The sequence below is a fragment of the Sander vitreus genome, chromosome 2 (genome assembly GCF_031162955.1).
Source record: "Sander vitreus isolate 19-12246 chromosome 2, sanVit1, whole genome shotgun sequence".
NCBI classification, from domain to species: Eukaryota; Metazoa; Chordata; class Actinopteri; order Perciformes; family Percidae; genus Sander; species Sander vitreus.
Genome location: NC_135856.1, coordinates 26,460,061 through 26,473,423, shown reverse-complemented (window position 1 = coordinate 26,473,423; position 13,363 = coordinate 26,460,061). Strand labels below are relative to the sequence as shown.

The 13,363-nt window shown below is 45.3% G+C and overlaps 1 protein-coding gene across 1 annotated transcript in view; it reads right to left on the bottom strand.

The window, feature by feature from the left end:
- Positions 1-13,363, bottom strand: part of tll1 (tolloid-like 1) — a 51,113-nt gene that overhangs the window by 17,027 nt on the left and 20,723 nt on the right. Inside the window, exons 4-16 of the mRNA XM_078263179.1 lie at positions 12,744-12,917; positions 12,526-12,643; positions 7,687-7,865; positions 7,114-7,219; positions 6,539-6,663; positions 4,918-5,033; positions 4,324-4,426; positions 3,907-4,023; positions 3,565-3,710; positions 2,529-2,724; positions 2,255-2,380; positions 1,272-1,432; positions 988-1,168 (exon numbers count right to left, since the gene is read on the bottom strand). Of these exons, the coding sequence (XP_078119305.1) occupies positions 988-1,168; positions 1,272-1,432; positions 2,255-2,380; positions 2,529-2,724; positions 3,565-3,710; positions 3,907-4,023; positions 4,324-4,426; positions 4,918-5,033; positions 6,539-6,663; positions 7,114-7,219; positions 7,687-7,865; positions 12,526-12,643; positions 12,744-12,917 (1,848 nt within the window). The remainder of the gene's footprint in view (positions 1-987; positions 1,169-1,271; positions 1,433-2,254; positions 2,381-2,528; positions 2,725-3,564; positions 3,711-3,906; positions 4,024-4,323; positions 4,427-4,917; positions 5,034-6,538; positions 6,664-7,113; positions 7,220-7,686; positions 7,866-12,525; positions 12,644-12,743; positions 12,918-13,363) is intronic.

Sequence of the window (13,363 nt, the reverse complement as noted above, 5' to 3'; positions counted from 1 at the left end):
CTCATCACACGGTAGACCAGAGCCAATCAGAGATTCCGATTGTGAGGTCATGTTACCTCTGACCTTTGATGAGCTTGCCAGCTTGTTGTTGAAATGGCCACGAGTGGGAGAGCGGCCGCGCTTTATGTCCTGGCATGACTCAAACACAATCAAACGTTCTTGACACAGAGCCAGCCTGTCTGAGGGAGAGAGGGCAGAGTGCAGGGTGGGTGGGTGTGCAGGAGGCCTGAGAGCCAGTTGAAGCTCAGGAGACACAGCATGACAGACAGATACAGCAATGGTAAGACTGGCAGGAAAACAGAGGGGTGTGCACACATAACATACAGTATGGATATTTCCACAAATACTAAAAAACATGCAAGCAGAAATACACGCAAATTAACACACAATGGAGGTGGGCAGCTCAGGAATCAGGAATGTAAAAAGTACACATATACTGTATATATACAATATGTTCAGTGCCAACACCCCATGCAAATGCAGGAATGAGTGTGACGTTCATGTAGCACAGTGAAACGTAAAGGTATGGAGGTAGTGGTGGGGGGTGACAGGTAATGACCCTGGTTTTGCGCTCCATTCAAAAACAATTTTGGGGGCAGTTGCAGGTTCATCCAATATCAATGTTGTTATAGGGATGGAAATAGTCTGCAGGTGAAAAACCAGGTGAGCTTTCACATTTTATATCATTACAATGAATTCCAGTTTGCCAATTTCAGGCTGAAATTAAAGTATCAAAATATCCACACTAGAAGCTTCTCATAATGCTACTGCAGCATAATTAACTTCTCCATTGTCCATCCGTATGTTCCAAACAGAATACAATGCTCTGCCCACCCACTGAAAACACACACACACACACACACACACACACACACACACACACACACACACACACACACACACACACACACACACACACACACACACACACACACACACACACACACACACACACACACACACACAGGTGTAACACTCATGTCTTACCTGAGAAGAAGTGAGCCTTGAAGCCTTTCTTGGAGACAGTGTTGTCAGACTTGAACTCAATTCTCATGTTGTTATATTGAGAGGTGATGACCTCAGGGACCTCGGTGCCACAGTATTTACCATGCAGCTTTGAGTCGGACGAAAGGCCGCTGCGCACCTCCACGTAATCGTATTTACACACCTAAACACACAAATAATAAGGCTCTTGTAACACGCATCCACAAGGCGGCTACTATGCTTAGCATCTCCGTATAATTGACACACACACACACACACACACTAACCTCATTACCCTCCAGCTCGAAGGCCTCAAACTGCATGGAGATGCGGTACTGATTGGGAGCGACCACCTGCCACACACAGTTCTTGTTGGGCGGATACTCTTTAGGCCAACCAGGAGTGCTGATGGTCCCGTTTAACTTAGAGAGGAGACCGCCACATGCCGCTGGAAACACACAAACAATTCAGACACACACACATACACACGTCACACACCTAGGAAATTATATATATGTTTACTTTACATGTTTTACGAGCCACAAAGAAGAATTAAAGGTAAAGGTACTTTACTGTCACATACACATAGCCAAATTCACTCTCTGCATTTAGCTCCTCAAGGGAGCAGTCATTTACAGCACTCAGGGACCGACTCCAGATCTAAGCCAGTACCTTGATCAAGGGCACTGACTGGAGAACCTAGTACATGTTTTTTGATGGTGGGGGAAACTAGAGCACCCGGAGGAAACCCACGCAAACATGAGGAGAACATACAAACTCCACACAGAAAGGCCCGGAACAACCTGGATTCAAACCCAGAACCTTCTTGCTGTGAGGCCACAGTGCTATATATATATATTTATTTTTATTTTTTTTACAGCCACTTTCTACATGATTTTCCCACACATGAATTCACTGGGGATGCCAAAGTAACTACTGCTCTTCAAAGAAATACAGCAAAACCACAATTTGGATATTTTACCAGCATAGCTTTTTCTCTCTCTGCCTCAAAAGTGGTTTGTTCAGTTGTTTCAGTATGTGGGTCATTACGGGTAGTTAATCTATTTCGTGGAATTAAAGGACCTTCACTGCATTTGTGTTATGGAGCAGCGGAGGCATGTGGCTATGTGTCAGAAAGATGTTTTTTCCTGTTGATGGAGGCTGCTCGGATGTTTTTTTACTGAAGAGTTAGACTCATATCCTACAGAAACACACAGCGGCATACAAAGGAATGCACATACAAACATGAATTCAGCACACACACAGTTACCTTCACAGCTCTTCTTGTCAGGAGCCAGTTCGTAGCCCGGGTCACAGGCACACTTGAAGCTGCCGAGAGTGTTAACACACCTCTGTTCACAACCACCATTGTCTGGCTTGGCACACTCATCCTCCTCTGAAAAACACACACGTCAGTGCACATTTATTTTCACACACATAAGGAAGGCTTTGGTTATGAAGCCATGTAAGGAAACATAATCAACTGACACACACACACACACACACACACACACACACACACACACACACACACACACACACACCTTTGAAAAAGTTAGCAGCAAAGCCAGCCTTGTTAACCGTTCCGTCTGAGACAAACTTCATCCACAGTGTGTGTGAGGTGGAGCGCACGTCCTCAGGTTTGTCGTAGCCACAGAATCGACCAATCAGAGGGCTCGTCTCCAGAGGGCCATCTCGGACCTCCAGGTAGTCGTAAGCACAGCTGTCGTGCCTCTCAATCTACAAAAAAAATTCATGCATGTTCACACAGACACACCCAGAGGGAGATACACAGCACTGCTGTGAATATCAACATCTATCCTGTCACCATCAAATATCTCAGCAAATCCTACTGTATTCAGGAAAATGTCATCTTTTTACAAGCCAGATCTAATTTGTGTAGTTTTAACCAACAGAAGTGTCTGAGACTGGATTGATTTTAAATGAGGTTGATCCTCACTCCTGTGTAACAGAGAACTTTAAACTTACAAGAGTGAAATGAGGTCGAGGAGGGATTGAGATTTAGCTCACTGACATTTTAACAGCACTAAATGAATCATCAACTGCTCTGTGTCTATGCACACACACACACACACACACACACACACACACACACACACACACACACATCTTTGTGGGGACCCGTCATTGACATAATGCATTCCCTCGCCCCTTACCTTAACCTTAACCATCACAACTAAATGCCTAACCTTAACCCTTACCCTCACCCTAACCATAACCCAATTCTAACCCTAATCCTAAAACCAAGTCTTAACCCTCAAACAGCCCTTTAAAGTTGTGAGGTCCAGCATTTTGGCCCCACAAAGCTGTCGGGACCCCACAAGTATACTGTATTCCCGTTTTTTGGACCCCGCGAATATAGTTAAACAAGAACACACATACACACACACATACACACACACACACACACGCACCACTAACATTATTAACTTCCTAGCAGCTATACGAGCATGAAATTTGACCCAGACATTCCATGCACGCACGCACGCACGCACGCACACACACACACACACACACACACACACACACACACACAAACACACACACGGAGTGACTCACCTCGAAGGCCTGGAAGCTGAGCCCGACGTTGTATCCCTCAGACACAGTGATCCTCCACACACACTCTTTTGAGGGTCTGTAGTCATCAGGATAGTTGGGAGACTGAATCTGTCCTGAGTCCTTGGTGATTTCCCCTCCACAGATCGCTGCACAGGAGAGACAGAGAAACACAGACAGACAGGACAGATTAGCATTCACTGCACTGACCAACAACACCTGAAATGTGTATGTATGTATGAATTTTGCAGTCAGAGTCACTTATCAAATTTGAAACCAGCCCTTTTATCATCATGCAGTTTACAATCTGTATTAATACATATTTATTTGAATAGTTGTGTGTACCTTCATAAATGGCAGCGAAGCCTTTTCCCACCCAATTGCTGCTGCTGCGGAACTCAATCCACATCCTGCTGTCAGTGGAGATCAAGACGTCAGGAACTTTATCTCCACAAAACCTGCCTGTTAAAAACACACACATCAAATCAAATTCTGTAAGAATCATAACTTGTGTTGTCCAATGATTGTTGATAAAATATAGCCTATGAAATGTGCTGTGATAAACAATCATAACAACCCGAACATAAATTATTTTGATATAGTGCTATTGTCACCCTGATCATGACGTCTTAATCTTCTGAGGGGATTTCAGTGTGTGATTTGAGCAGAATTAAAAAGCTAATGAAGGAACAATCAAATAAATAAAGCCAGTTTATTAAAGGGTTACCAGTGCCCCTCTGGCTGACTGTCCCTTGGTCTTACCGAGCAGTGGAGCTTTCCTCCAGTATCCATCCCGAACCTCAATGTAGTCGTACCAACACAGACTGCTTTTATACAGATCCATGGTGGTGAAGTTAAGAACAATCTGGAGGAGCAAAAGTAAATATTGATAATGCTATTCTATTCTTCTACTATCATTGGAGAGCCATTTGTGTGTCCTTGCATATTCCCGAGAACTTTCATCCGATCTACTTCACACTTGACGTGTGTATTGCTGGGAACCCAAGAATGTGCAATGTCGAATTTGGTGCAATTTGGAAACGCAATATGTTCAATATTAATAAACTCTGAATAACAAAAGCAAAATGCTGTGTTGGCTGGGCTTCAGGGCTCTGCGGAATCAAGCATGTCGTCAGTAGCGGGTTACAGCTACTTTATAACTGCGGTGGTTATGTTAAAGCATGCGACTAATACACCTATTTGGAAATTAATACCTCCACCTTCACCGGTGGAAAAGAGAAAGAGGGTGGTACCTGTAGTGTGAGGATATAATCAATATACAGTCATTCTGTCAGCAGTCTCTTATTGTTAGAGCATGCACATTCAGGCTGCTACTGTGTGTGTGTGTGTGTGTACCTTTTCTCCGGGTGTAACAGATATTCTCCAGACACAGTGTGTGTACGAAGGATATCCGTTGGGGTAACCAGGAGACGAGAAGTTGCCCGTTGACTCTTGGAGTGTCTCACCGCATGCTGCAACACACACACACACACACACACACACACACACACACACACACACACACACACACAGATGGAGTTAGATTTTTGTGGTTAGTACTGCTGGTATTATGAATGGTACATTACTAAAAAACACATGGCTCTCATGGCTAATATTATTCTCAATCTTTTACTGCCAATTTACCAAAATAAATATACTACAGACTATTTTGTCAAAACAACAGCCTCATTCTATATCTGATCTGTCCATATGGAAACTGTTAGACGTGCAATTATGATTCAGAAAACATGAAAGGAATTAAATGACCCTCCCAAACAAACTCGTGTTTAATGCTGTCTTTGGCTTGTTTTAGATTTGCATGTTGGAGGCTGTCGTATGCGTTTGTATTCCTGTGTGTATCAGTATACATGTGAGGTCCGACCACAGTCATTAAGCCTCGTCATCATTTCGCAGAAATAATTAGAGAATTAGAGTAATTTACTGTAAGTGAACCAGATTGACAGACTTTAAATTTATCACAATGAAGACAAAAAAAGAAAACTGTTACAGCTGGTTGGGAATTCATGGAAAATGATCAGACAATATTGCTCCATCCTTTATTCTGAGTTTAACGCTGTCGCTCCCTCTAAAAAGGAGGTTAGCCAAATGTGCCCCTCCTATCCCATCATGCATGCTGTTTTCCCCCACAATGCCCTGGGGCTCTGTTCATCTGTCAGTGAATATGGTATCACTCAAATATGACCCTATAAGGTTTTTTCTATTTCTAGCTTGGACACACAAATTGAAAAAATAGTATCAAAATGGATTTAGTAGAATATCATATATACTGGAATATGATATATAATATAATATGTGGAGTTCTTAATATTAACAAATAAAAAAACTTCCATACTTGCATATTGTCAGATGGATTGGATTACAACAGAACAGAAATGGTCAAACACTATAAAACAGAAGCTTTAGTGAATGAGAACAAGACCAGAATGGTGACAAATATTTGTTCATTTTGTCTCAGATACAGTCCATTGTGCGTAAATGATGACCTCAAACACGAACCTATCCTGGGGATGTGAGCATGTGTGTGGGCCAAAAAAGGGATGGCAGCATTTGCAATAGTAAACCATTGCGACATTACCGCACAGCTCAGCGTGAGAGCAGATCTAGATCATATAAGAACCATGCAACAGGGACCAGAGGGACGCCCCGAACAGCATGAGTGTGCGCAAGAACTGATGGGAAGAGTGTGTGTAATGCTTGTGTGACCCCTAAAACAGAGAAGGAAGCGTGACATGGAAAAACAAATTACTCAACTTCACCTCTGTGCCTTTGGGAATGGAGGGGTGGGAACATTTTTACGCCAAAGATACGAGCAGATAAACAGAGGTCATCTTTTGTTTGCTGGCTAGAACGACAGCACACACACACACACACACACACACACACACACACACACACACACACACACACACACACACACACACACAGTGGTCTTAGTAAATAGTAAATATATCAGTACCTGGACATCTATACAGCTTCCTTGCCTGTGCAATGTCTCCTTTACTAAGCCTGGTCCGCTGGCCGATAGCAGGCCGGACCCCGTTTTCATCTCTGGATGGAAGGATGGTGTCGAGGAACATCCCTCTTCAGGAAGAAAAAAGAGAGATTTACGCCACATCATGCTCAATCAAATAAAAGATTTAGCTACTGGCTAATGTTAGCTTGCTTGCTTGCTTGCTAACTGTTCAGCTACCACCACAAACAGAATCTAAGTAATTATGTGGCGAAAATTGCAGCTATTTCATTAGAATGACATGAATAAAACTTACCAAACGTAACATGAATAAAACTTTAATAGATTAATTTGTCCGTGAACAGATACATTTTAATAGGCAATGGAGGTTAACAATAAAGCCATGGTTTTCCTAGCAGCAGAAAACAACATTTTTTTTTTTTAAACCATCAAGGTCACTGTTTCACAAAATTACAGAGCAGATATAAACTTGAGAAAAATCTATTTTGGCAGATCGTGTTTGTGATCTGTTTTGTAAATTCAACACAAGTCAAGAGAGATGAGAATGTGCCGCTGGTTACCGTGAGAAGGTGTTCCTGGCGTAGTGCATGATGCTATCAAAATCATATGGCTCCCCGAGAGAGTTGACCTCCCCTGGCTCCATCTTGAGGAAGTTATACTCCTGGCCTGGGAACCACACGTACAAATAAACAAGGACAGAGTGTTACCATGAACGCAAAACAAATATATTCTTTACACTGAACACACAAAGCATAACTTAAATGATTACGTCTGCATGGATATGGGCTTTTATTAAAACACTTGAAGTCCATAGAGTAGTAGTGGAGAGCTCGGATATGTTTCTAAATAAAAACTTTAGGTCAGGTCGGATCCACTGCTGTGTCATTTGGTTTAACACCTGTCAGATTGCGTTGTGGTGCAGAGGAATGTGTAGGAGGAAAAGAGACTGGGGGGCGAGGTGACTTCACAGTCATTAAAAGCCTCATTCACACTCACACAGGGCCGGACACGAGTGTGAATTTCAAAACGTACACACACACGTTGTGCATAAACGTCCTCACTTGTCTTCAGCTGGAAACAACTCTGAATGATTCTAACAGAGACCCAGGTGCATCGTGGGTACTGAGTCTCACCTGGTTGGATGTTATCGCGGATGATGGTCACGTGATCGTCGCGGTCAGGCCGCGTGTGCTCGTGCCAGAAGCCAATGACGTGGCCCAGTTCATGCACCACAATGCCAAACTTGTCACAGTTCTTGCCTATGGAGATAGCCTGGGGCCCGTTGCCACGACGACCCACATAGGAACAACACCTAATAAGGATTAGTAGGAAGTTGATAGCAGGGAGATAGGCGGATGATATTTACTACACATTTGGCAGTGGAAAAAAAGCATCAACAGTGCTGTATGAACACACACACACACACACACACACACACACACACACACTGTATTACATTGACCAGAGGGAAAGCGTCAGTATTTATTAACATACAACGCTCTGATAACGCTACAGTTTCATAACACAATGGGAATAAGCTGTGAGAATTCACACATCGCTGCTCACAGAACACACACACTCATTCTTTTTTTTCTGGTTAGCCGAGACGTCCGTGCCAGGCTAAAAAATCTGATTAAAGTTATCCAGCGAGCTGATTGCAGGGTAAGGATCCAGAGTCACTGGAGTAGATAAAGTCTTTTCTTCCAGCATTTGCAGCTCTAGTATGGCTAGTAGCGCTTCCAACAGATGCCACAAATGTACTATCGTACTATTATAAAACATGACTCATTCTTCAGCATTTCTCTTTGTCTCTTTGTGTCTCTGTCAAACATCCAAGATGCAGGGTATGTATGCATCAGATTAAAGTGTCTAATTTCTGATGCAGCCAGCGAATCACAGAGCACGAGAAAACTGGCATCATCAGTTAACACACAGATCCTTCACTCATCTCAATGGCATTTACATTTAAAAAAATCTAAATTATTTTAAACCTCTCCGGGGACCATCACCTTATCGTGGTGGAGAAGTTTGTGTGTCCCTATGAACCTGAGGGCTGTGTTGTCTGGAGCGTTGTGCTCCTGGTAGGGTCTCCCAAGGCAAAGTGGTCTCAGGTGAGGGGCCAGACAAAGAATGGTTCAAAAACCCTATGAGTGACCGAGGTAGAGATGGAGTGACCCTGCCCGGAGGAAGCCCGGGCCCCCCGTCTGGAGCCAGGCCCAGATGGAGGGCTCGTCAGCGAGCGTCTGGTGGCCGGGTTTGCCACGGAGCCCGGTCGGGCACAGCCCGAAAAAGCTACGTGGCACCTATCTCTCCATCCCATGGGCCCACCACCTGTGGGAGGAACCGCTGGGGTCGGGTGCGCTGCCATATGGGTGGCAGTGAAGGTCAGGGGCCTCGACGGACCAGACCTGGGCAGCAGACGCTGGCTCTGGGGACGTGGAATGTCCCCTCTCTGTGGGGGAAGGAGCCGGAACTTGTGCGGGAGGTGGAGCGCTACCGGTTAGATCTGGTGGGGCTTATCTCTACGCACAGTCTTGGTTCTGGAACCATACTCCTGGATAGGGGTTGGACTCTTTTCTTCTCCGGAGTTGCCCAGGGTGTGAGGCGCCGGGCGGGTGTGGGGATACTCACAAGCCCCCGGCTGAGTGCCGCTACGTTGGAGTTTAACCCGGTGGACGAGAGGGTCGCCTCCCTACGCCTGCGGGTTGTGGGGGGGAAAACTCTGACCGTTGTTTGTGCATATGCACCAAACAAGAGTTCGGAGTATTCGGCCTTCTTGGAGACCTTGAGTGGAGTCCTGCATGGGGCTCCAGTTGGGGACTCCATAGTTCTGCTGGGGGACTTCAACGCGCACGTGGGCAATGATGGAGACACATGGAGAGGCGTGATTGGGAGGAACGGCCTCCCTGATCTAAACCAGAGTGGTTGTTTGTTGTTGGACTTCTGTGCTAGTCATGGATTGTCTATAACGAACACCATGTTCGAACATAGGGATGCTCATAAGTGTACTTGGTACCAGAGCACCCTAGGCCAAAGGTCAATGATCGATTTTATAATCGTTTCATCTGATCTGAGGCCGTATGTTTTGGACACTCGGGTGAAGAGAGGGGCGGAGCTGTCAACCGATCACCATCTGGTGGTGAGTTGGGTCAGGGGGTGGGGGAAGACTCTGGACAGACCTGGTAAACCCAAACGGGTAGTGCGGGTAAATTGGGAACGTCTGGAGGAGGCCCCTGTCCGACAGACTTTCAACTCACACCTCCGGCGGAGCTTTTCGTGCATCCCTGTGGAGGCTGGGGGCATTGAACCCAAGTGGACAATGTTCAAAGTTTCCATTGCTGAAGCTGCGGTGAGGAGCTGTGGTCTTAGGGTCTTAGGTGCCTCAAGGGGCGGTAACCCACGAACACCGTGGTGGACACCGATGGTCAGGGAAGCCATCTGACTGAAGAAGGAGTCTTTCCGGGATATGTTATCCCAGAGGACTCCGGAGGCAGTTGCAAGGTACCGAAGGGCTGCAGCCTCTACCATGAAAGAGGCAAAGCAGCGGGTGTGGGAGAAGTTCGGAGAAGACATGGAGAAGGACTTTCGGTCGGCACCAAGGTGCTTCTGGAAAACCGTTCACCACCTCAGGAGGGGGAAGCGGGGAACCATCCAAGCTGTGTACAGTAAGGATGGGACGCTGTTGACCTCAACTGAGGAGGTAATAGGGCGGTGGAAGGAGCACTTTGAGAAACTCCTAAATCCGACTAATACGCCCTCTATGGTAGAGGCAGAGATGGAGGATGATGGGGGATTGTCGTCAATTTCCCTGGTGGAGGTTGCTGAGGTAGTTAAACAACTCCACAGTGGCAAAGCCCCAGGATTTGATGAGATCCATCCAGAAATGCTTAAGGCTCTGGGTGTGGAGGGGTTGTCTTGGTTGACACGCCTCTTCAACATTGCGTGGAAGTCTGGGACGGTGCCTAAGGAGAATAATACTACACGCCTGTTTGTAGTATTTATGGACAGGATATCGAGGCGTAGTCGGGGTGGAGAGTGGTTGCAGTTCAGTGGGCTGGGGATCTCATCGCTGCTTTTTGCAGATGATGTGGTCCTGATGGCATCATCGGCCTGTGACCTTCAGCACTCACTGGATCGGTTTGCAGCCGAGTGTGAAGCGGCTGGGACGAGGATCAGCACCTCTAAATCGGAGGCCATGGTTCTCAGCAGGAAACTGATGGAGTGCCTTCTCCAGGTAGGGAATGAGTCCTTACCCCAAGTGAAGGAGTTCAAGCACCTTGGGGTCTTGTTCGCGAGTGAGGGGACAATGGAGCGGGAGATTGGTCGGAGAATCGGCACAGCGGGTGCGGTATTACATTCAATTTATCGCACCGTTGTGATGAAAAGAGAGCTGAGCCAGAAGGCAAAGCTCTCAATCTACCCGTCAGTTTTTGTTCCTACCCTCACCTATGGTCATGAAGGCTGGGTCATGACCGAAAGAACAAGATCCAGGGTACAAGCGGCCGAAATGGGTTTCCTCAGGAGGGTAGCTGGCGTCTCCCTTAGAGATAGGGTGTGAAGCTCGGTTATCCGTGAGGAGCTCGGAGTAGAGCCGCTGCTCCTTCGCGTCGAAAGGAGCCAGTTGAGGTGGTTCGGGCATCTGGTAAGGATGCCCCCTGGGCGCCTCCCTAGGGAGGTGTTCCAGGCACATCCAGCTGGGAGGAGGCCCCGGGGAAGACCCAGGACTAGGTGGAGGGATTATATCTCCAACCTGGCCTGGGAACGCCTCGGGATCCCCCAGTCGGAGCTGGTTAATGTGGCTCGGGAAAGGGAAGTTTGGGGTCCACTGCTGGAGCTGCTACCCCCGCGACCCGACCCCGGATAAGCGGACGAAGATGGATGGAAAATTATTTTAAAATGAACTATTTTAGTACTACTTGTGTAACTATAATTTAATTAAAACAGAGAAGTACGCACACTCAAAGAAAGTGCTGGACCAAATAGGAAATATTAAGGAAAACATCCGCAGTTTCTTTTTTCTGACAAAACATTATGAGTCACTGAAACAGTGCATAATGTTGATTGTCAAGATCTTCATCGGGCATCAAATATTATTTAGAGAGCAAAGAAACAGCGCGCAGACTATTATTTGCCTTACTATTATTGTTCAGTCCAGTAAAGTCCTACCTACTACATTTTAGCTCTGGGTATTGTACTAGTGACGATACAATACAATATTTGAGTTTCCATATTGATACCAAAATACCAAGACAGCACAGAGGTTTGACACCAGTGATGTTATTTATAGTCATTAGTAATTAGTCTGAATGCTGCTAAATGCAAAAAGACATTTGCTTAAAATTATGCAACCAGAACACATGACATGACATGTTATGTCTTCAAATTGGTTCTTTTGTAAAACTAACAGTCAAGAACTCAAAGGTTTTTAATTCAGAGTAATAGAAAAAGCAGCACATCCCTTTTATTTAATAAGCTGGGACCAGCGGCTATTTGTTTTTGCTTGATAAATTACTTTAATTAGTCAATTATCATAATTGCTGTTGGTTAATTTTCTGCTGATCAACTCATCAACATATCATTTCAATATTCTACGTCTTACTCTTTCAACCATCTGCACAGGAGACAAACCCACATGTCCTGATTTCAGCTTTACAAGTGAAGTGCCACCACTGTACAAACACACTATGACCCCACCATGCTGCCACTCGACAGAACAATGCACTTCTGCAGCGTATGAACAAAAAAACTGCACAAACATACAAAAAACTTCGAGTAAGCTGCGTGATTGGTGGGATGGGAAAACAGCAGCAGGACAGGAAGGAAAGTGGAGCCATTGTTAAGTGACCGTATCGTCTCTCGCTGTGACAAGGTCACTACTGAACTCTAGGTATACACACACACACACACACACACACACACACACACACACACACACACACACACACTTACACAAAGAGATCCACCAAACTCACCCGCAGGGTCTGTAGGTGAACACAATGTAGCTTTCCTCATCTGTCTTCTCAATGAAAGTTACACACGTCTGTTTCTCCCAGTGACGCATGGCCTGCTTAAACATGGCCCTCTGACTACCTGAAACACACACATTTCACATCCTTCTTTTACACAATCACATGTCGCTGTGTATTTTACTGTTGAGCCGTACGGGCAGCAGTCCAGTAGAGTTGCTTACCAGTGAAGTTTCCTCCTATGACATAGGGAATGACTCCTCCAGGCCATATCCTCTCAGCTCGGGATGTAGCCGCTCGAGGAATACGGCTCTTCACGACGTTCCCAGTCTTCCCACCTTTCCCAGTTTGGCACTTGGGATTGGCAGCTCCCTTGCTGGAGTTCTTGGGGGGATAGTCTAACCGAGCGAGGAGAGAGAAACAACAGTCAAGTCTAAGTTGTTACTATGTGTGTTCAAACAAAATAAATTACTGGTCTATTATTATGAATCTCAGTAAATCATAAATGTGTTCTGAGATTATTGAATCACTCATTATACATGACCTTTCAGAGTTTATTCTCAGATCAGAAGGTAATAAAACTCAAGACAGATATAGCTCTAGCTGTGCAATATACTGTTCTTAATTTTAAGAAGTTTATAATGTTTACTGAATGAGTTGAGCTGGCTAAAAAAAGGTACCTCAAACATTTTGTAGTTCTGGATTTGACTGGGCTTAAGTAGAGTACAACTTAACGTACTTGCAAAGAGCATAAAGAAAGAAAGCAGTCTTGAACTGTCAAAGGTCTAGCAACACTTTGAGTATTGAACACAGCTTCATTATGAAACTTTATCAGGGTCTGATT